Source organism: Oncorhynchus mykiss, chromosome 2 (assembly GCF_013265735.2).
Source record: "Oncorhynchus mykiss isolate Arlee chromosome 2, USDA_OmykA_1.1, whole genome shotgun sequence".
In the NCBI taxonomy this organism is placed as follows: Eukaryota; Metazoa; Chordata; class Actinopteri; order Salmoniformes; family Salmonidae; genus Oncorhynchus; species Oncorhynchus mykiss.
The window spans coordinates 1,687,501-1,708,531 of record NC_048566.1 but is presented as its reverse complement, the minus strand read 5'-3'; the positions used below and the strand labels follow the sequence as shown (position 1 = coordinate 1,708,531).

Genomic DNA, 21,031 nt, shown 5'->3' with positions numbered 1-21,031 from the left:
GGTAACAGTTACTGGCCTTGTTCTGCATGGTATGCAAATGAGGTGGTAACAGTTACTGGCCTTGTTCTGCATGGTATGCAAATGAGGTGGTAACAGTTACTGGCCTTGTTCTGCATGGTATGCAAATGAGGTGGTAACAGTTACTGGCCTTGTTCTGCATGGTATGCAAATGAGGTGGTAACAGTTTTTAAATGTTTTCTATCTGTATTATCATGTCAGAGAATTACATGACCTTTTACAAGTGTTAATTAAAGGGCCTTTTCTAAACATGTGATTATTAATGTTCAATAACATACAATGCATTAATTAATTATCAATGTCTTCATCTGGAAAATGTAGAGAACACTATTTTATTGAATGAGGGTTAGTTGGGGGGGGGGGGGGGGGTAAGGTGATAGTGGTAGTGGGGGGGTTAGGTGATAGTAGTAGTGGGGGGGGGGGGGGTAAGGGTAAGGTGGTAGTGGGGGGGTTAGGTGATAGTAGTAGTGGGGGGGGGGGGGTAAGGTGATAGTGGTAGTGGGGGGGTTAGGTGATAGTAGTAGTGGGGGGGGGGGGGGGGGGGGGGTAAGGTGATAGTGGTAGTGGGGGGTTTAGGTGATAGTAGTAGTGGGGGGGTTAGGTGATAATAGTGGGGGGTTAGGTGAATGGTTGTACTGTACTTTATCCTTTTGTACAGATGGCAATACTATGATGGGTACTTCTACAGTCAAACCAATGCTCCATATCATGGGACCACTGTTGTTTACTTTAACCTTTGAATTAAAGGGAATTTGTCAATGATCTCTTCCTTTATCCATGTATTGATTGGTTCTGATGTTAGTTTGACTACAGAATAAAGAACATGTCAGAGATTAAGTGACAAGATATTTCATGTAAAGGTTTATTTACAAAACTCTTAATTTCAATAAATTGATACCCATTTAGTCTTACAGGTCATTACAATATTGTTAATAAAATATACATATCAACGGTACTATTAAAGAAAGTATTTGTTTGCATAATAATGTGTAGTGTAGAAAAGCCTGATCATGTTTGTGTATGGAGTGCAGACCTTGGTCATATCATACCCAGAGACGGTAAGACAGAGGAGAAACAGACCTTGGTCATATCATACCCAGAGACGGTAAGACAGAGGAGAAACAGACCTTGGTCATATCATACCCAGAGACAGTAAGACAGAGGAGAAACAGACCTTGGTCATATCATACCCAGAGACGGTAAGACAGAGGAGAAACAGACCTTGGTCATATCATACCCAGAGACGGTAAGACAGAGGAGAAACATGTCAGATGTAACATGTTAGAATCCATGTACAGTCAGATGTAACATTAGAATCCATGTAGTCAGATGTAACATGTTAGAATCCATGTACAGTCAGATGTAACATGTTAGAATCCATGTAGTCAGATGTAACATGTTAGAATCCATGTACAGTCAGATGTAACATGTTAGAATCCATGTAGTCAGATGTAACATGTTAGAATCCATGTACAGTCAGATGTAACATGTTAGAATCCATGTACAGTCAGGTGTAACATGTTAGAATCCATGTACAGTCAGGTGTAACATGTTAGAATCCATGTACGGTCAGATGTAACATGTTAGAATCCATGTAACATGTTAGAATCCATGTACAGTCAGATGTAACATGTTAGAATCCATGTAACATGTTAGCATCCACGTACAGTCAGGTGTAACATGTTAGAATCCATGTACAGTCAGATGTAACATGTTAGCATCCATGTACAGTCAGGTGTAACATGTTAGAATCCATGTAACATGTTAGAATCCATGTACAGTCAGATGTAACATGTTAGAATCCATGTAGTCAGATATATCATGTTAGAATCCATGTACAGTCAGATGTAACATGTTAGAATCCATGTACAGTCAGATGTAACATGTTAGAATCCATGTACAGTCACATCAAAGCCCTTTGTGGTAATGGAACACGGTTCTCGTGAAATCCAGATTATTTGAGCCAGAAAACGTTTGTGGAACGCCGAGGCGGTCCAGTGGGGCGATTGATACAGTGGTATTGTTATTACACTTCTTATTCCACATGTGGACAGTCCTTCACTCTTCCTTCTTGGCCTCTGCTGGTTGAGAAGTTGATCCGTGCAGCACCAGTAAACCTGACAGCGTTAGAGAGATGCCCACCCACCACAGTGCTGCGTGGGTCTCGCCAAAGATCAGCTTCCCAAGGAATGCCTAAAGACAGTACAGACTATGTAAGTGGGATTGGCAACATAAATAGCCTATAATACCTGTGTCCATACAGTGATTCACAGATGTCATTGCTCCAATAATGTTGTTCCGCTATGGTCTTGTGGTCAATGTTCTATAGTGCCAAAGGCCTACTGTACTGTGTTCATATAAATTGGATAGCTGAGATCTGGGGTTGTGTTCCTGAAGCATCTCAGGAGGAGTGCTGAGATCTGGGGTTGTGTTCCTAAAGCATCTCAGGAGGAGGAGTGCTGAGATCTGGGGTCGTGTTCCTAAAGCGTCTCAGGAGGAGGAGTGCTGAGATCTGGGGTCGTGTTCCTGAAGCATCTCAGGAGGAGTGTTGAGATCTGGGGTCGTGTTTCTAAAGCATCTCAGGAGGAGGAGTGCTGAGATCTGGGGTCGTGTTCCTAAAGCGTCTCAGGAGAAGGAGTGCTGAGATCTGGGGTCGTGTTCCTAAAGCATCTCAGGAGGAGGAGATCTGGGGTCGTGTTCCTAAAGCATCTCAGGAGGAGGGGGTCGTGTTCCTAAAGCATCTCAGGAGGAGTGCTAAGATCTGGGGTCGTGTTCCTAAAGCATCTCAGGAGGAGGAGTGCCGATCTAGGATCAGGTCCTCCCGACTTAACCATTATGATCTAAAAGGTGAAATTGATCCTATGGTCAACACTCCTACTCAGACATTTTATGAAAACATGCCGTGATGGATATCAACCAGTTGCTCTACTCACAGAAGATACAAAGTTGGATGCGGTGGTGGTGACCGTGGCCCGGGCTGAGGAGGAGGAGTGTCTCAGAGCCTTGGAGAAGAAAGTCCACATCACAGCATTACTGGTGAACAGCAGTCCTCCACACAGCAACCGCAGAGGGATGTGGAGCTGAAACAACACCACATCACAGCATTACAGGTGAACAGCAGTCCTCCACACAGCAACCGCAGAGGGATGTGGAGCTGAAACAACACCACATCACAGCATTACAGGAGAACAGCAGTCCTCCACACAGCAACCGCAGAGGGATGTGGAGCTGGAATACAATAGGACTTGTTAGTGGTCTCTGGTAGAATGGTATCTCTCTCACACACACACATTCTTTCTCTCAGTCTCCCTCTGACACACACACACACTTCGAAAATGATACATTCATATAGATACACTCTCACCCATTCGCAGGGTGATGTTTCCTCCGGAATAATCCTGTAGTTTCCATCCTGAGACCAGGTTTTCAGCCCTGTTTCACACATCCCTTTGAGGTAGTCTGAACCCAGAGATAGCTTGGCTGACGAGGAGGCGACGGCTCCAAGAAAGCCCGCTAATAATGCATAAAACGCACCTGAAATCATGTTTATTTAGCATCTAAACTAGACTGTCCTGTCACATATTTGACTACTTCCTTGTCTAAAATGCTTCACTCGGTTCAACCAATCAGACTCACCTCTGGGATCATATGACCTTCAGCGGGCGCAGGGTGATGACGATTCAATGTGACGATAAACACGACGGGCTAAACACAACCTGAAATTATCTTCGTTTCCTTAATTTGTTCTAACTCTCAAAATGGCTAAGACGAATAAGGGTCCGAAAGCGAACGTATCGTGGGTGAAACCAGCAGAACCGTCATTTTTAAAGAAATTCAAGAACGATGTTGGCTTTAAGGAAGGACCCACCATTCATACCAAGGTATTTCGCTCATGTGCTAGGTTAGCTAGCCTAACGTTAGGTGGGATGTAGAGCTACAGTATATATGTGACTGTATGGCAAGCCCGCTGGAGAGCTACTCTATATGTAGGTTTTAGTTAGAGTCGGTAGCACTTTGATTCAGCTAGTCAAGTAACGTTATTAGCTAGCTCTACATTGGAGAGTTGACCGCCCTCCAAATTATTGGGGTTTTCTCTCGCATAATTCAATTCCTTGACCACTATAGATATTTCATTGACACGAAGGGCTATTTATTAAATTTTTTTTGCAGATATGTGTACCTTTTTAACATGGAAAGGGCTGCTGGTATGATGTCAATATGGTGATATTCAACCTGGTCACTGTTCCCGCAGCGTTTAGAGATACCAGCCTTGGAGGATGACAGTGGCAGTGATCGTGAAGATGAGCTGCCTCAAGTTGTCATTCTCAAAAAGGGAGATTTGAGCGCTGAAGAAGTGTTACAGATAAAAGAGGTAAAGGATGGTACAGATAAAGGTAAGAACAATTAATTGTATAAATAATATATAATAGCCTAAACTATCAAATAAACGTGATGTTAATTGGCGTGTGTGTCTCTGTGTGCTGGGTGTCTCTGTGTGTATACAGGGTCTGTACTGTGTCTACAGGGTCTGTACTGTGTGTATACAGGGTCTGTAGTGTGTGTGTGTGTACTTCATCTGCCTCTTCTCCTTGCTGCCTACAGAAGACAAGCCTCCTGCGGACGGAAAGATCCTGTTCAAGAAGCCCACGAAGCGCTCCTCCGACAAGTTCCAGGGCATCACCGCCAGCTCTAACAACAACAAGAAGAAGAAGAGTGAAGGAAAGAGTGAAGGAGGAGATGAAGAGAAAAAGGAGAAGTCTGAAAAGAAGGTGAAGAACAAGAGTCTTCTCTCTTTCGGAGAGGATGAGGATGAGGACTAGAAGTGAATTCACCGCAGGGATATCAGACTAGAGCAATCAACCGCTCATGGATGATGGAACTGATCTACTGCGGTTGTTGGTTTTTACTATGGGCAAAAAAAACCAACATAGAATAGCTCCACATCGTAGTTTGTCCCACTAGACTAAGATCCTTAGACATTACGGGTCATCCCCTCTTTTTTGGAGGTGGAATCTGGACATGTATGTGAAACAAACCCCTTCAATCTCATTCACGATCAAAGATCTTTTAGATTACATAAGATGCATGCTGTTATTCTTTGTCGACTATAAGACATGTCTCTGCTGTTTGAAATGTTGTATAGTGACTCACCGTGGGCCTATTATCCATCCATTACAACTGTAGTCATCCGTCCTTCAGTGGATCCTCTGCACTTTTTCATACAGCCAACACACAGTCTGGATCGAAGATTTTATCAAGGTGACAACAGCTACTAAATGGGGGAAGCAATGAGCTGGTGGCTTTTGGTTTAAAAAAAAATATATATAGTCTGGAGCGTTGTGATGTGATACTTTTCTACAGTCAATAATTCATTGGATGTACAAATATGTTTTAGCTTCGACAACGGAGCAGCAAAAGATGTCTTTAGTTAAACCACTGCGTTGGTTTGATGCCGAGGTGTTGGATTTTTCTGTGATTGTATTGTGTGTTTTTTTGTTATGATGATGTTTAGTTGAATAAGTTTGAAATGTAACTATTAAAATACATCAAGGCCTTACGATAGCATAATACATCATGTATAGTATGTTCTGTAGAAAGCAGGTCTGTAAAGTAGGTCATTTTGCAAAAATGTCTCTCATTAGCAAATACCTTTCCGGTTTTCACAATATGCAGAGAAAGGTCAGTGAAAAACAAAGAGATATACATTTTTATGCCCATAGAAAATAGTGTTACTTTTACATTTTAAACATGTGGCCCTTCAAATCCCAGAGGACTGATTTAGTTACCAGGATGATAAATCACAGAGGACTGATTTAGTTACCAGGATGATAAATCCCAGAGGACTGATTTAGTTACCAGGATGATAAATCACAGAGGACTGATTTAGTTACCAGGATGTTAAATCCCAGAGGACTGATTTAGTTACCAGGATGATAAATCCCAGAGGACTGATTTAGTTACCAGGATGATAAATCACAGAGGACTGATTTAGTTACCAGGATGTTAAATCCCAGAGGACTGATTTAGTTACCAGGATGATACATCACAGAGGACTGATTTAGTTACCAGGTTGATAAATCACAGAGGACTGATTTTAATTACCTTGGTAGTTAAACTGATAAGAAGGATGGCTTGGAGGTTACAATCACAAGCCAAACAATAAAATGCAAAATTAAATATCAAGAAACCTTCGTACGCCACACCCCATAACCTTTGGCTGTAACGTGTTGGTCTGTCTAATCATCTACTGAATGCTGATCATTCATAAGTAGACTGACTACAGTCTGTATGTAAATCCACTTCTAATGTAGTGGAACATGCATTCAAATCCAAATAGGCCTAGTCCCCTGGCAACCTGGTAACCGGGCAACCTGGTTTGTTGGTTGCTCTTGCCAACTCCCGTTGCTGTCATTGCCATGACAATGATTTGGTATGACGCCATAAACAGACTGGCACTCGAGACTAAATCCCCGGCGGTAGAACTCGTGAAGGCATCTTGATCATAAATCGACCCACAAAACCTGACGTTAGTAAACCACATTAGATGATTATAGGGAAACAAATGAAACCCTTTTTTAATAATGGTATAAAACAATATAAAAAAAAAACACATTGAAATGCCTACATACCCGTCTGAATGCAGTAGGGTACGGGTACTATACATACACTATTGTTTTAGACTCTTGCCATTCACAAATGGTATCTGTCAATCACTACACTCTTAGAATTAGTGGTGACTCGAGGAACCCTGGAGTTCCTCAAGAAGCTATGCATTTCCCAAAGTTGGAATAGTTTCCGCATGTAATCAACCATGTTAATATTATTATATTAGAATATGTAATATGCGTAAATATTCAAGGAACATTTTAAATTGCAGTGTACAAACTTAACATGAACAAGAAATGACATTTACGCTAAACGGGTGACCAAAAATAACTATCTGAAAGCCACGCCTCCAATAAGCCACGCCTTCAATCTGATAGGCTGCCACCTTTACAATATATAATTAAAAAGGGTATAAAAAAAAAAGAACTCTTCTACCATCACAAAAAGGATCCGGTTTGAAACTTTACCCAGGAGTTCCTCGACGACCCTTTTCAGAGGGGGTTTCCTCGACGACCCTTTTCAGAGGGGGTTTCCTCGACGACCCTTTTCAGAGGGGGCTTCCTCGACGACCCTTTTCAGAGGGGGTTTCTCGACGACCCTTTTCAGAGGGGGTTTCCTCGACGACCCTTTTCAGAGGGGGTTTCCTCGACGACCCTTTTCAGAGGGGGTTTCCTCGACGACCCTTTTCAGAGGGGGTTTCCTCGACGACACTTTTCAGAGGGGGTTTCCTCGACGACCCTTTTCAGAGGGGGTTTCTCAACGACCCTTTTCAAATGTAAACGTTCCACTGGTTTGGCAAACCAAAAGAGGTTCTTCCAGATACCTTTTCTTTTAAGAGTGGATAATGACCTTTCATTCAGGCCCCACTGTTCTAGCAAAACAAAACATGGTGGGGGCTGCCTGTTGTGCATGTTATTTTGGCATTAATACGTGTCGCATATCAGTTTGCAAACAATGTAAATAAATAAATAAAAAACGAACAAACAGTTGAGTTAATAAAGCCGCATACAAACTTGTTTTTTTTTTTTTTTAGCTTTCTTGAGTAAGGCAGGTCCAAAGTGCCTGTGTTTCAGCCCAGCTCAGTGCTTTATGTGGTGGTGGGGCCGCCACTCATGAGGACACTAAGTCACAGCCAAATCTAAGGGTAGAGCTTGACAATTCAATCCCCTTGGGTGCTGCCATAGAGTTACATTAGAAGTGTCCATCCAAGAAGGACTACAAGGTCATTGGCTTACAGAAATAATTACGTCAAATCACGTTATATCTAAAGCAACTTTGATTGGACTGATCATGTCAACATCATACTTTCACAATCTTAGCTAGCAACCTAGCAGTCATCATCATGAATCAAGTCGACAATTTACTGGCAAATTCTTTTTAATCCTTTTCATATGAAGATAAATAATTAAGAGAAATTATAGATAAAACGTATCGGTGCTCATCGGCCATTGGACATAAACATTACACAGCAAGTTGGAAATTGCAAATAGTTATTATTGACTAACGTCCGTCCATCCTAGCTCGCTCATTGTCTTAAACGAAATGACGGATGGCCTCTTATCCGCTTGTCGTCCCCTTATGCCAGAGTTTGTACATCTCACTTGTCAGTAGAAACCACATTAGTTTAAGCAAGTCAGCCGTATCAGCAGTAAATGAGTCTGAATGAACTGTTTAGCTGCCAGACAAGGCTCCACTGATAGCCAGGTGTAGCAGTGGTAAGATGTTGGGACTCTGCTGTTGGGACTCCACTGATAGCCAGGTGTAGCAGTGGTAAGATGTGGGGACTCTGCTGTTGGGACTCCACTGATAGCCAGGTGTAGCAGTGGTAAGATGTGGGGACTCTGCTGTTGGGACTCCACTGATAGCCAGGTGTAGCAGTGGTAAGATGTTGGGACTCTGCTGTTGGGACTCCACTGATAGCCAGGTGTAGCAGTGGTAAGATGTGGGGACTCTGCTGTTGGGACTCTGCTGTTAGGACTCCGCTGATAGCCAGGTGTAGCAGTGGTAAGATGTGGGGACTGCTGTTGGGACTCTGCTGTTAGGACTCTGCTGATAGCCAGGTGTAGCAGTGGTAAGATGTTGGGGACTGCTGTTGGGACTCCACTGATAGCCAGGTGTAGCAGTGGTAAGATGTGGGGACTCTGTTGTTAGGACTCCGCTGATAGCCAGGTGTAGCCGTGGTAAGATGTGGTGGCTCTGCTGTTGGGACTCTGCTGTTGGAACTCCACAGATAGCCAGGTGTAGCAGTGGTAAGTTGTGGGGGCTCTGCTGTTGGGACTCTGCTGTTAGGACTCCGCTGATAGCCAGGTGTAGCAGTGGTAAGATGTGGGGACTGCTGTTGGGACTCCACTGATAGCCAGGTGTAGCAGTGGTAAGATGTGGGGGCTGCTGTTGGGACTCTGCTGTTAGGGCCTACATAAAGCTGTCCCAACAGTTTGTGGACAACATTTGTCACCGTTATAGTGCAGTTAATGTATTGTTTAGTGTTGTGTTGTGGGTTTGCTGGCATGCATCTCAAAAAATATAAATATTTTTGCCCCTCCAAGATTTACATGCTAAAATTACCACTGATAATGATTGGGGATTTACATTAGTGAGGTAAAGGACTGCGTTTGATTTTTTTTCCCAGAATGCACTTGTTCCCTTTGTAAAAAACAATGTATGACTCCATTGGGATTGACTGTAAAGTAATGTCATTAAAATGATGTGAATGGCAGTCAAACAGTATAAAATGACAGAAGTTCCCTCTGGGGAAAAATGGAGTAATTCCATTCTACTCTAATTAACGATTTTGAAATGTGCCACTGAAACGAATTACTTCTCACAAAGTTAATTATGTTCTAACAACCCCCCTCCCCCCCCCCCCCTAATTGAAAGGGCAATGTCTGGTTTTGTCAGCATGATTAAATAAAGAAATCATAAAAAGTGCATTTGAGACCAATGCTGAATGGTGTCCATAGAGCCACTTTTGAGCCCTAATGGCTGGCTAGTGGCATCGGAGGTCATTCAGGTTCAATAGCACTGAAGGAAACTGACATCCACCCGTAGATATTGTATGTCAATGTGAGGTACTGATTCACCAGACACTTAGCAGCACCCGTGGCTCATCTCTTTAACACAACAATATTGTAAATAGCATCTACTCTGTAACTTTTGGTCCCTGAACCTTGAAGGGTAGGGTGGGGAGGGAGAGAAGGTAGGGTGGGGAGGGAAGGTAGGGTGGGGAGGGGTGGGGAGCGAGGGAGGGAAGGGGTGGGGAGGGAGGGAGGGGGGAGGTAGGGTGGGAGGGAAGGGGAGGGGGGAGGGAAGGTAGGGTGGGGAGGGAGAGAAGGTAGGATGGGGAGGGAAGGTAGGGTGGGGAGGGGTGGGGAGCGAGGGAGGGAAGGGGTGGGGAGGGGGGAGGGAAGGGAGGGAGGGAAGGGGAGGGGGGAGGGAAGGGGTGGGGAGCAAGGGAAGGTAGGGTGGGAGGGAGGGAAGGGGTGGGGAGGGAGGGAGGGAGGGAGGGGGAGGGAAGGGGTGGGGAGCGAGGGAAGGGGAGGGAGGGAGGGAGGGAGAGGGAAGGTAGGGTGGGGAGGGTAGGGAAGGGGTGGGAAAGGAGGGAGGGAAGGGTGGGGAGGGAAGGAAGGAGGGAGGTGAAAGGAGAGAAGAAGGGAGGGTTGGCCTGGCCTGGCCCTTGTTTGAAAGAACAGCTTCTCTATAGATAGAGGTCAGAGGAGAGCAGCTGGAGAGGAGAGATGGAGCTAGCTCTGCTATCTGAGGTTAGCCTAGCATACCTAGCTAGCTGCACTCACAGATGCTCTGGGTGACTCTGTAGACAGGAGATCATTTCCTGTACCGGCTTGCCCTCGAAACAGATCTGATACACTGCCACAAACAGAGGGAACCTGGGAAAGACACAACCGAATGACACAAGAGTTAAAATAGAAACATACAACCACCTCTCTCATCATTAGATCAAGTCTGGGCTCATGGCCGGGACCACAGGGTAATACAGGTGGAATGGCTGACAAACTACATTTGGCGAGGTACTGTATCTGTATCGATCAGAGAGAGAGAGAGAGAGAGAAAGAGAGAGAGAGAGAGACAGAGAGAGAGAGAAAGAGAGAGAGAGAGAAAGAGACAGAGAAAGAGAGAGACAGAGAGAGAGAGAGAGAGAGACAGAGAGAGAAAGAGAGAGAGACAGAGAGAGAGAGAGAGAGAGAGAGAAAGAGAGAGAGACAGAGAGACAGAGAGAGAAAGAGAGAGAGACAGAGAGACAGAGAGAGAGAGAGAGACAGAGAGACTCACTTATCCACCAGTCCCTTCTGTTTGAGGATGTGGTAGACTTCAGCTGAGGTAGCAGGACCCTGGAGCTTCTGCCCATTCAACATCTCCTGCTCCAGGACCTCAATAGTCTAGCAGGGAGGCAAATACAGGACATATTACCATGTATCTGTGTAGGAGTTAGGCCTATACTGTTTACGTTGCCATGGGGTGGTGAAACGTTGTCATGGGGTGGTGTAATGTTGTTATGGGGTGGTGTAACTTTGTCATGGGGTGGTTAACGTTGCCATGGAGTGGTGTAATGTTGACATGGGGTGGTGTAATGTTGACATGGGGTAGTGTAACGTTGTCATGGGGTGGTGTAACGTTGTCATGGGGTGGTGTAATGTTGTCATGGGGTGGTGTAATGTTGACATGGGTGGTGTAATGTTGACATGGGTGGTGTAATGTTGCCATGGGGTGGTGTAACGTTGCCATGGGGTGGTGTAATGTTGCCATGGGGTGGTGTAACGTTGTCATGGGGTGGTGTAACGTTGTCATGGGGTGGTGTAATGTTGCCATGGGGTGGTGTAACGTTGTCATGGGGTGGTGTAACGTTGCCACGGGGTGGTGTAATGTTGCCACGGGGTGGTGTAATGTTGTCATGGGGTGGTCCTTACCTTTCCTGTCTTGGCGAAGGCCTCGGCCACGCGTCGGTTGCGTCCTCCATAGCAGGTCGTGATGAGGTCAGCCACGCCGCAGCTCTCCAGGAAGGTTGCAGAGGAGACGACGCCATCTTTACTGAAGAGCTTAGCGAAGGCTATCATCTCCATCAGTCCTAGTCTGATTACCGCTGCCTTGGTGTTGTCCCCACACCTCAGCCCATCACAGAACCCTGCTCCTACCGCTACGATGTTCTGAGGAAGAGAGAAGGAAACATACAGGCAACAGGTTATTACCACGACATTACCATTTTACAATGGAAGTATCCATATTACCATGTTACAATGGAAGTATCCATATTACCATGTTACAATGGAAGTATCCATATTACCATGTTACAATGGAAGTATCCATATTACCATGTTACAATGGAAGTATCCATATTACCATGTTACAATGGAAGTATCCATATTACCATGTTACAATGGAAGTACCCATATTACCATGTTACAATGGAAGTATCCATATTACCATGTTACAATGGAAGTATCCATATTACCATGCACATACACACACTGGGCCGGGTACTTAATAGTTATCTTCAGTGTTCCACAGAGCTCTACAGTGTATTAGAGTTACCTACAGAGCTCTACAGTGTATTAGAGTTACCTACAGGGCTCTACAGTGTATTAGAGTTACCTTCAGTGTTCCACAGAGCTCTACAGTGTATTAGAGTTACCTTCAGTGTTCCACAGAGCTCTACAGTGCATTAGAGTTACCTACAGGGCTCCACAGAGCTCTAGAGTGTATTAGAGTTACCTTCAGGGCTCCACAGAGCTCTACAGTGTATTAGAGTTACCTACAGGGCTCCACAGAGCTCTACAGTGCATTAGAGTTACCTTCAGGGCTCCACAGAGCTCTAGAGTGTATTAGAGTTACCTTCAGGGCTCCACAGAGCTCTACAGTGTATTAGAGTTACCTACAGGGCCCCACAGAGCTCTACAGTGTATTAGAGTTACCTACAGGGCTCTACAGAGCTCTACAGTGTATTAGAGTTACCTACAGGGCTCTACAGAGCTCTACAGTGTATTAGAGTTACCTACAGGGCTCTACAGTGTATTAGAGTTACCTACAGGGCTCCACAGAGCTCTACAGTGTATTAGAGTTACCTTCAGGGCTCTACAGTGTATTAGAGTTACCTTCAGGGCTCCACAGAGCTCTACAGTGTATTAGAGTTACCTTCAGGGCTCTACAGTGGATTAGAGTTACCTTGAGGGCTCCACAGAGCTCTACAGTGTCTGCATCATCCACCACTGTGATCCTGAAGTTAGGAGTCTGCAGGAGCTCCTTGAAGAGCAGGCCGTTCTCCATGATCTTACTGCCTGGTAAGGAAACACGTTTTTACATCCCAACACATAGCCAGCCTATCGCTCCATCTCTGTCAAAGCTTTGTCGTAATTACTATCTATCTCATTCCACATAGTTATCAAATAACATCACAGCTTTGTTTTACATTCCTGTATAGAAATGTCTTGGCAATTATGTTGATAAATGATGCTGGGGGTTTTCTTACCGATGGTGGTCTCACAGAACTTCTCTGCTGCCACCTCGTTGGCGATGTTAGCTCCCATCAGAACACTGACGTCTATAGCCATCTTCTCCCTGATTATGTCCGAGATGAGCTTCAGGCCCTCCGGACCCTCGTCTATTCCCTGTGGGGACAAGAGACAGCTACATGGTTCAATAGTGTTTCTCGTTCCATTTGTTTTACAGGGCAACGTGAGAGAACAGATCAAAGGAAGAGAGACAACCTGAAAGACGACATTGACAGAGAGGAGTGAGGAGGCAGCTAGTTCCGTGGAGAGAGAGGTGAGAGGTGGAGAGAGGTGTCACTAGTGTTTAGTGGTTAGTGGTTAGCGAGACATGTTACTAGTGTTTAGTGAGAGGTGTTACTAGTGTGTAGTGGCTAGTGAGAGGTGTTATTAGTGTTTAGTGAGAGGTGTTACTAGTAGTTAGTGGTTAGTGAGAGGTGTAATTAGTGTTTAGTGGTTAGTGAGAGGTGTTACTAGTGGTTAGTGAGAGGTGTTACTAGTGGTTAGTGAGAGGTGTTACTAGTGGTTAGTGAGAGGTGTTACTAGTGGTTAGTGAGAGGTGTTACTAGTGGTTAGTGAGAGGTGTTACTAGTGGTTAGTGAGAGGTGTTACTAGTGTTTAGTGAGGGGTGTTACTAGTGTTTAGTGAGGGGTGTTACTAGTGGTTAGTGGTTAGTGAGAGGTGTTACTAGTGGTTAGTGGTTAGTGAGAGGTGTTACTAGTGGTTAGTGAGAGGTGTTACTAGTGGTTAGTGGTTAGTGAGAGGTGTTACTAGTGGTTAGTGAGGGGTGTTACTAGTGGTTAGTGGTTAGTGAGAGGTGTTACTAGTGTTTAGTGGTTAGTGAGAGGTGTTACTAGTGGTTAGTGGTTAGTGAGAGGTGTTACTAGTGGTTAGTGAGAGGTGTTACTAGTGGTTAGTGAGGGGTGTTACTAGTGGTTAGTGGTTAGTGAGAGGTGTTACTAGTGTTTAGTGGTTAGTGAGAGGTGTTAGTGGTTAGTGGTTAGTGAGAGGTGTTACTAGTGTTTAGTGAGAGGTGTTGTTAGTGGTTAGTGAGAGGTGTTACTAGTGGTTAGTGAGGGGTGTTACTAGTGGTTAGTGTTTAGTGAGAGGTGTTACTAGTGGTTAGTGAGGGGTGTTACTAGTGGTTAGTGGTTAGTGAGAGGTGTTACTAGTGTTTAGTGGTTAGTGAGAGGTGTTACTAGTGGTTAGTGAGAGGTGTTACTAGTGTTTAGTGAGGGGTGTTACTAGTGGTTAGTGGTTAGTGAGAGGTGTTACTAGTGGTTAGTGAGAGGTGTTACTAGTGTTTAGTGAGGGGTGTTACTAGTGGTTAGTGGTTAGTGAGAGGTGTTACTAGTGTTTAGTGGTTAGTGAGAGGTGTTACTAGTGGTTAGTGAGAGGTGTTACTATTGTTTAGTGAGGGGTGTTACTAGTGGTTAGTGGTTAGTGAGAGGTGTTACTAGTGGTTAGTGTTTAGTGAGAGGTGTTACTAGTGTTTAGTGGTTAGTGAGAGGTGTTACTAGTGGTTAGTGAGAGGTGTTACTAGTGTTTAGTGTTTAGTGAGAGGTGTTACTAGTGTTTAGTGAGAGTTGTTACTAGTGGTTAGTGGTTAGTGAGAGGTGTTACTAGTGGTTAGTGGTTAGTGAGAGGTGTCACTAGTGGTTAGTGGTTAGTGAGAGGTGTTTTTAGTGTTTTGTGAGAGGTGTTACTAGTGGTTAGTGGTTAGTGAGAGGTGTTACTAGTGTTTAGTGAGAGGTGTTACTAGTGGTTAGTGGTTAGTGAGAGGTGTTACAAGTGGTTAGTGGTTAGTGAGAGGTGTTACTAGTAGTTAGTGGTTAGTGAGAGGTGTTACTAGTAGTTAGTGGTTAGTGTGAGGTGTTACTAGTAGTTAGTGGTTAGTGGTTAGTGAGAGGTGTTACTAGTGGTTAGTGAGAGGTGTTATTAGTGGTTAGTGGTTAGTGAGAGGTGTTACTAGTGTTTAGTGGTTAGTGAGAGGTGTTACTAGTGGTTAGTGGTTAGTGAGAGGTGTTACTAGCAGTTAGTGGTTAGTGAGAGGTGTTACTAGTGGTTAGTGGTTAGTGAGAGGTGTTACTAGTGGTTAGTGAGAGGTGTTACTAGTAGTTAGTGGTTAGTGAGAGGTGTTACTAGTGGTTAGTGGTTAGTGAGAGGTGTTACTAGTGGTTAGTGGTTAGTGAGAGGTGTTACTAGTGGTTAGTGAGAGGTGTTACTAGTGGTTAGTGAGAGGTGTTACTAGTGGTTAGTGAGAGGTGTTACTAGTGGTTAGTGGTTAGTGTTTAGTGAGAGGTGTTACTAGTGTTTAGTGGTTAGTGAGAGGTGTTACTAGTGGTTAGTGGTTAGTGTTTAGTGAGAGGTGTTACTAGTGGTTAGTGAGAGGTGTTACTAGTGGTTAGTGAGAGGTGTTACTAGTGGTTAGTGAGAGGTGTTACTAGTGGTTAGTGGTTAGTGAGAGGTGTTACTAGTAGTTAGTGAGAGGTGTTACTAGTGTTTAGTGGTTAGTGAGAGGTGTTACTAGTGTTTAGTGAGAGGTGTTACTAGTAGTTAGTGTTTAGTGAGAGGTGTTACTAGTAGTTAGTGGTTAGTGTGAGGTGTTACTAGTAGTTAGTGGTTAGTGGTTAGTGAGAGGTGTTACTAGTGGTTAGTGAGAGGTGTTACCAGTGTTTAGTGGTTAGTGGTTAGTGAGAGGTGTTACAAGTGGTTAGTGGTTAGTGAGAGGTGTTACTAGTAGTTAGTGGTTAGTGTGAGGTGTTACTAGTGGTTAGTGAGAGGTGTTACCAGTGTTTAGTGGTTAGTGGTTAGTGAGAGGTGTTACTAGTGGTTAGTGGTTAGTGAGAGGTGTTACTAGTGTTTAGTGGTTAGTGAGAGGTGTTACTAGTGTTTAGTGGTTAGTGAGAGGTGTTACTAGTGTTTAGTGGTTAGTGAGAGATGTTACTAGTAGTTAGTGGTTAGTGAGAGGTGTTACTAGTAGTTAGTGGTTAGTGAGAGGTGTTACTAGTGGTTAGTGAGAGGTGTTACTAGTGGTTAGTAGTTAGTGGTTAGTGAGAGGTGTTACTAGTGGTTAGTGAGAGGTGTTACTAGTGGTTAGTGCGAGGTGTTACTAGTGGTTAGTGGTTAGTGTTTAGTGAGAGGTGTTACTAGTGGTTAGTGAGAGGTGTTACTAGTGGTTAGTGAGAGCTGTTACTAGTGGTTAGTGGTTAGTGAGAGGTGTTACTAGTAGTTAGTGGTTAGTGAGAGGTGTTACTAGTGGTTAGTGAGAGGTGTTACTAGTGGTTAGTAGTTAGTGGTTAGTGAGAGGTGTTACTAGTGGTTAGTGAGAGGTGTTACTAGTGGTTAGTGCGAGGTGTTACTAGTGGTTAGTGGTTAGTGTTTAGTGAGAGGTGTTACTAGTGTTTAGTGGTTAGTGAGAGGTGTTACTAGTGGTTAGTGGTTAGTGTTTAGTGAGAGGTGTTACTAGTGGTTAGTGAGAGGTGTTACTAGTGGTTAGTGAGAGGTGTTACTAGTGGTTAGTGGTTAGTGAGAGGTGTTACTAGTAGTTAGTGGTTAGTGAGAGGTGTTACTAGTGTTTAGTGGTTAGTGAGAGGTGTTACTAGTGTTTAGTGAGAGGTGTTACTAGTAGTTAGTGGTTAGTGAGAGGTGTTACTAGTGGTTAGTGATTAGTGAGAGGTGTTACTAGTGTTTAGTGGTTAGTGAGAGGTGTTGCTAGTGTTACTAGTGATTAGTGAGAGATGTTACTAGTGTTTAGTGGTTAGTGAGAGGTGTTACTAGTGGTTAGTGGTTAGTGAGAGGTGTTACTAGTGTTTAGTGAGAGGTGTTACTAGTAGTTAGTGGTTAGTGTGAGGTGTTACTAGTAATTAGTGGTTAGTGGTTAGTGAGAGGTGTTACTAGTGGTTAGTGAGAGGTGTTACCAGTGTTTAGTGGTTAGTGGTTAGTGAGAGGTGTTACAAGTGGTTAGTGGTTAGTGAGAGGTGTTACTAGTAGTTAGTGGTTAGTGTGAGGTGTTACTAGTAGTTAGTGGTTAGTGGTTAGTGAGAGGTGTTACTAGTGGTTAGTGAGAGGTGTTACCAGTGTTTAGTGGTTAGTGGTTAGTGAGAGGTGTTACTAGTGGTTAGTGGTTAGTGAGAGGTGTTACTAGTGTTTAGTGGTTAGTGAGAGGTGTTACTAGTGTTTAGTGGTTAGTGAGAGGTGTTACTAGTGGTTAGTGGTTAGTGAGAGGTGTTACTAATGTTTAGTGGTTAGTGAGAGGTGTTACTAGTGGTTAGTGGTTAGTGAGAGGTGTTACTAGTGGTTAGTGGTTAGTGAGAGGTGTTACTAGCAGTTAGTGGTTAGTGAGAGGTGTTACTAGTGGTTAGTGGTTAGTGAGAGGTGTTACTAGTGGTTAGTGGTTAGTGAGAGGTGTTACTAGTGGTTAGTGGTTAGTGAGAGGTGTTACTAGTGTTTAGTGGTTAGTGAGAGGTGTTACTAGTGGTTAGTGGTTAGTGAGAGGTGTTACTAGTGGTTACTGGTTAGTGAGAGGTGTTACTAGTGGTTAGTGGTCAGTGAGAGGTGTTACTAGTGGTTAGTGTTTAGTGAGAGGTGTTACTAGTGGTTAGTGTTTAGTGAGAGGTGTTGCTAGTAGTTAGTGGTTAGTGAGAGGTGTTACTAGTGGTTAGTGAGAGGTGTTACTAGTGGTTAGTGAGAGGTGTTACAAGTGGTTAGTGGTTAGTGAGAGGTGTTACTAGTAGTTAGTGGTTAGTGTGAGGTGTTACTAGTAGTTAGTGGTTAGTGAGAGGTGTTACTAGTGGTTAGTGAGAGGTGTTACCAGTGTTTAGTGGTTAGTGGTTAGTGAGAGGTGTTACTAGTGGTTAGTGGTTAGTGAGAGGTGTTACTAGTGTTTAGTGGTTAGTGAGAGGTGTTATTAGTGTTTAGTGGTTAGTGAGAGGTGTTACTAGTGTTTAGTGGTTAGTGAGAGATGTTACTAGTGGTTAGTGGTTAGTGAGAGGTGTTACTAATGTTTAGTGGTTAGTGAGAGGTGTTACTAGTGGTTAGTGGTTAGTGAGAGGTGTTACTAGTGGTTAGTGGTTAGTGAGAGGTGTTACTAGCAGTTAGTGGTTAGTGAGAGGTGTTACTAGTGTTTAGTAGTTAGTGAGAGGTGTTACTAGTGGTTAGTGGTTAGTGAGAGGTGTTACTGGTTAGTGAGAGGTGTTACTAGTGGTTAGTGGTCAGTGAGAGGTGTTACTAGTGGTTAGTGTTTAGTGAGAGGTGTTACTAGTGGTTAGTGTTTAGTGAGAGGTGTTGCTAGTAGTTAGTGGTTAGTGAGAGGTGTTACTAGTGGTTAGTGAGAGGTGTTACTAGTGGTTAGTGAGAGGTGTTACTAGTGGTTAGTGGTTAGTGTTTAGTGAGAGGTGTTACTAGTGTTTAGTGGTTAGTGAGAGGTGTTACTAGTGGTTAGTGGTTAGTGTTTAGTGAGAGGTGTTCCTAGTGGTTAGTGAGAGGTGTTACTAGTGGTTAGTGAGAGGTGTTACTAGTGGTTAGTGGTTAGTGAGAGGTGTTACTAGTAGTTAGTGGTTAGTGAGAGGTGTTACTAGTGGTTAGTGAGAGGTGTTACTAGTGGTTAGTAGTTAGTGGTTAGTGAGAGGTGTTACTAGTGGTTAGTGAGAGGTGTTACTAGTGGTTAGTGCGAGGTGTTACTAGTGGTTAGTGGTTAGTGTTTAGTGAGAGGTGTTACGAGTGTTTAGTGGTTAGTGAGAGGTGTTACTAGTGGTTAGTGAGAGGTGTTACTAGTGGCTAGTGGTTAGTGAGAGGTGTTACTAGTAGTTAGTGGTTAGTGAGAGGTGTTACTAGTGTTTAGTGGTTAGTGAGTGGTGTTACTAGTGTTTAGTGAGAGGTGTTACTAGTAGTTAGTGGTTAGTGAGAGGTGTTACTAGTGGTTAGTGATTAGTGAGAGGTGTTACTAGTGTTTAGTGGTTAGTGAGAGGTGTTACTAGTGTTACTAGTGATTAGTGAGAGATGTTACTAGTGTTTAGTGGTTAGTGAGAGGTGTTACTAGTGGTTAGTGAGAGGTGTCACTAGTGGTTAGTGGTTAGTGAGAGGTGTTACTAGTGGTTAGTGGTTAGTGAGAGGTGTTACTAGTGGTTAGTGGTTAGTGAGAGGTGTTACTAGTGGTTAGTGATTAGTGAGAGGTGTTACTAGTGGTTAGTGAGAGGTGTTACTAGTGGTTAGTGAGAGGTGTTACTAGTGGTTAGTGAGAGGTGTTACTAGTGTTACTAGTGATTAGTGAGAGATGTTACTAGTGTTTAGTGGTTAGTGAGAGGTGTTACTAGTGGTTAGTGAGAGGTGTTACTAGTGGTTAGTGGTTAGTGAGAGGTGTTACTAGTGGTTAGTGGTTAGTGAGAGGTGTTACTAGTGGTTAGTGGTTAGTGAGAGGTGTTACTAGTGGTTAGTGGTTAGTGAGAGGTGTTACTAGTGGTTAGTGATTAGTGAGAGGTGTTACTAGTGGTTAGTGATTAGTGAGAGGTGTTACTAGTGGTTAGTGGTTAGTGAGAGGTGTTACTAGTGGTTAGTGATTAGTGAGAGGTGTTACTATTGTTTGTTATGTGTTTGTTAGTAAAAAACATCCATTCAGAGACACACAGAGACAGTCAGACTGCTGTCTCAACTCCACATATGAGGGCTTCTCACAGACAGACAGACAGACAGACACTACAGTAGATCCAGAGTAAGCTACTCTACTCCCTCTGATATTAGCCTTCTCTCTCCTGCAGACGTTAACTCAATCTGGGACAGAGATGGGAGTACCGAGAGGAGAGCACATCATGTCCCCGCAAAACATCGCTCTTGAAATATTCCAACATCATAAGCCAGACGTGGGAGTTTAGCTGCCCCGGAGAGAGACAGAACCAGCTGGTGACAGAAACAAACTAGGCCAGGCCAAGGCCCTGTGGACTTGTTTTCTAGACACACACTGACACACAGAGGACAAACACTTCCTGAATAACTAGAACCCTGTAGAAGTAGTTGTAACTGATTGAAGACTAGACATGAATAAATTAATAGATAGTAGAGAGACAAGGCTGAATAACTAGAACCCTGTAGAAGTAGTTGTAACTGATTGAATACTAGACATTAATACATCAATAGATAGTAGAGAGACAAGGCTGAATAACTAGAACCCTGTAGAAGTAGTTGTAACGGATTGAAGACTAGACATTAATACATTAATAGATAGTAGAGAGACAAGGCTGAATAAGAGCTTATTAAATTAATCCCAACACCATAATCGTCTGATTACATTCTTGGAGAACGGGAAGACTGTCCTCTCCAAAAAAACTAATGAGCCTGTAGTTAATTATGTAGTAATAGTTTTACAAGCCTCTCCACTCAAATAAAGCTTCTCAGAATCCCCTGGCTCCTGAACCACACAAATCCCTCTTTACAAAGGCCCTGCTCTGGCCCAATCCAGAGGTTTAACACAAGGCCCCGCTCTGGCCCAATCCAGAGGTTTAACACAAGGCCCCGCTCTGGCCCAATCCAGAGGTTTAACACAAGGCCCTGCTCTGGCCCAATCCAGAGGTTTAACACAAGGCCCTGCTCTGGCCCAATCCAGAGGTTTAACACAAGGCCCTGCTCTGGCCCAATCCAGAGATTTAACACAAGGCCCTGCTCTGGCCCAATCCAGAGGTTTAACACAAGGCCCTGCTCTGGCCCAATCCAGAGGTTTAACACAAGGCCCCGCTCTGGCCCAATCCAGAGGTTTAACACAAGGCCCTGCTCTGGCCCAATCCAGAGGTTTAACACAAGGCCCTGCTCTGGCCCAATCCAGAGGTTTAACACAAGGCCCTGCTCTGGCCCAATCCAGAGGTTTAACACAAGGCCCTGCTCTGGCCCAATCCAGAGGTTTAACACAAGGCCCCGCTCTG

General features: G+C 44.0%; 3 protein-coding genes across 4 annotated transcripts in view; 1 reads left to right on the top strand and 2 right to left on the bottom strand.

The window, feature by feature from the left end:
- Positions 1 to 856: 856 nt before the first annotated feature.
- Positions 857 to 3,643, bottom strand: tmem42a (transmembrane protein 42a). 2 transcript variants are annotated; one of them, XR_005034588.1, is made up of 4 exons: positions 3,383 to 3,643; positions 2,952 to 3,098; positions 1,240 to 2,211; positions 857 to 1,051 (listed from the first exon to the last, which is right to left on the bottom strand). XR_005034588.1 is itself a non-coding variant. In XM_021594953.2 (3 exons), exons 1-3 carry the CDS (start codon positions 3,560 to 3,562, stop codon positions 2,077 to 2,079), a joined length of 462 nt encoding a protein of 153 aa, XP_021450628.2. In that variant the 5' UTR covers positions 3,563 to 3,643; the 3' UTR covers positions 857 to 2,076. The 2 variants fall into 2 exon arrangements, 1 of the variants encoding a protein (XP_021450628.2); XM_021594953.2 differs by having other exon boundaries at positions 857 to 2,211.
- Positions 3,644 to 3,668: 25 nt separating this feature from the next.
- kiaa1143 (KIAA1143 ortholog) lies at positions 3,669 to 5,581 on the top strand. The gene is made up of 3 exons (XM_021593425.2): positions 3,669 to 3,899; positions 4,271 to 4,412; positions 4,621 to 5,581. Exons 1-3 carry the CDS (start codon positions 3,777 to 3,779, stop codon positions 4,836 to 4,838), a joined length of 483 nt encoding a protein of 160 aa, XP_021449100.2. The 5' UTR covers positions 3,669 to 3,776; the 3' UTR covers positions 4,839 to 5,581.
- A 4,581-nt stretch (positions 5,582 to 10,162) lies between these two features.
- The window catches only part of gpd1l (glycerol-3-phosphate dehydrogenase 1 like), a 14,809-nt gene continuing 3,940 nt past the window's right edge, over positions 10,163 to 21,031 (bottom strand). Inside the window, exons 4-8 of the mRNA XM_036935053.1 lie at positions 13,103 to 13,241; positions 12,799 to 12,911; positions 11,547 to 11,783; positions 10,912 to 11,018; positions 10,163 to 10,508 (exon numbers count right to left, since the gene is read on the bottom strand). Coding sequence (XP_036790948.1) covers positions 10,412 to 10,508; positions 10,912 to 11,018; positions 11,547 to 11,783; positions 12,799 to 12,911; positions 13,103 to 13,241 — 693 coding nt within the window. The 3' untranslated portion in view covers positions 10,163 to 10,411. The remainder of the gene's footprint in view (positions 10,509 to 10,911; positions 11,019 to 11,546; positions 11,784 to 12,798; positions 12,912 to 13,102; positions 13,242 to 21,031) is intronic.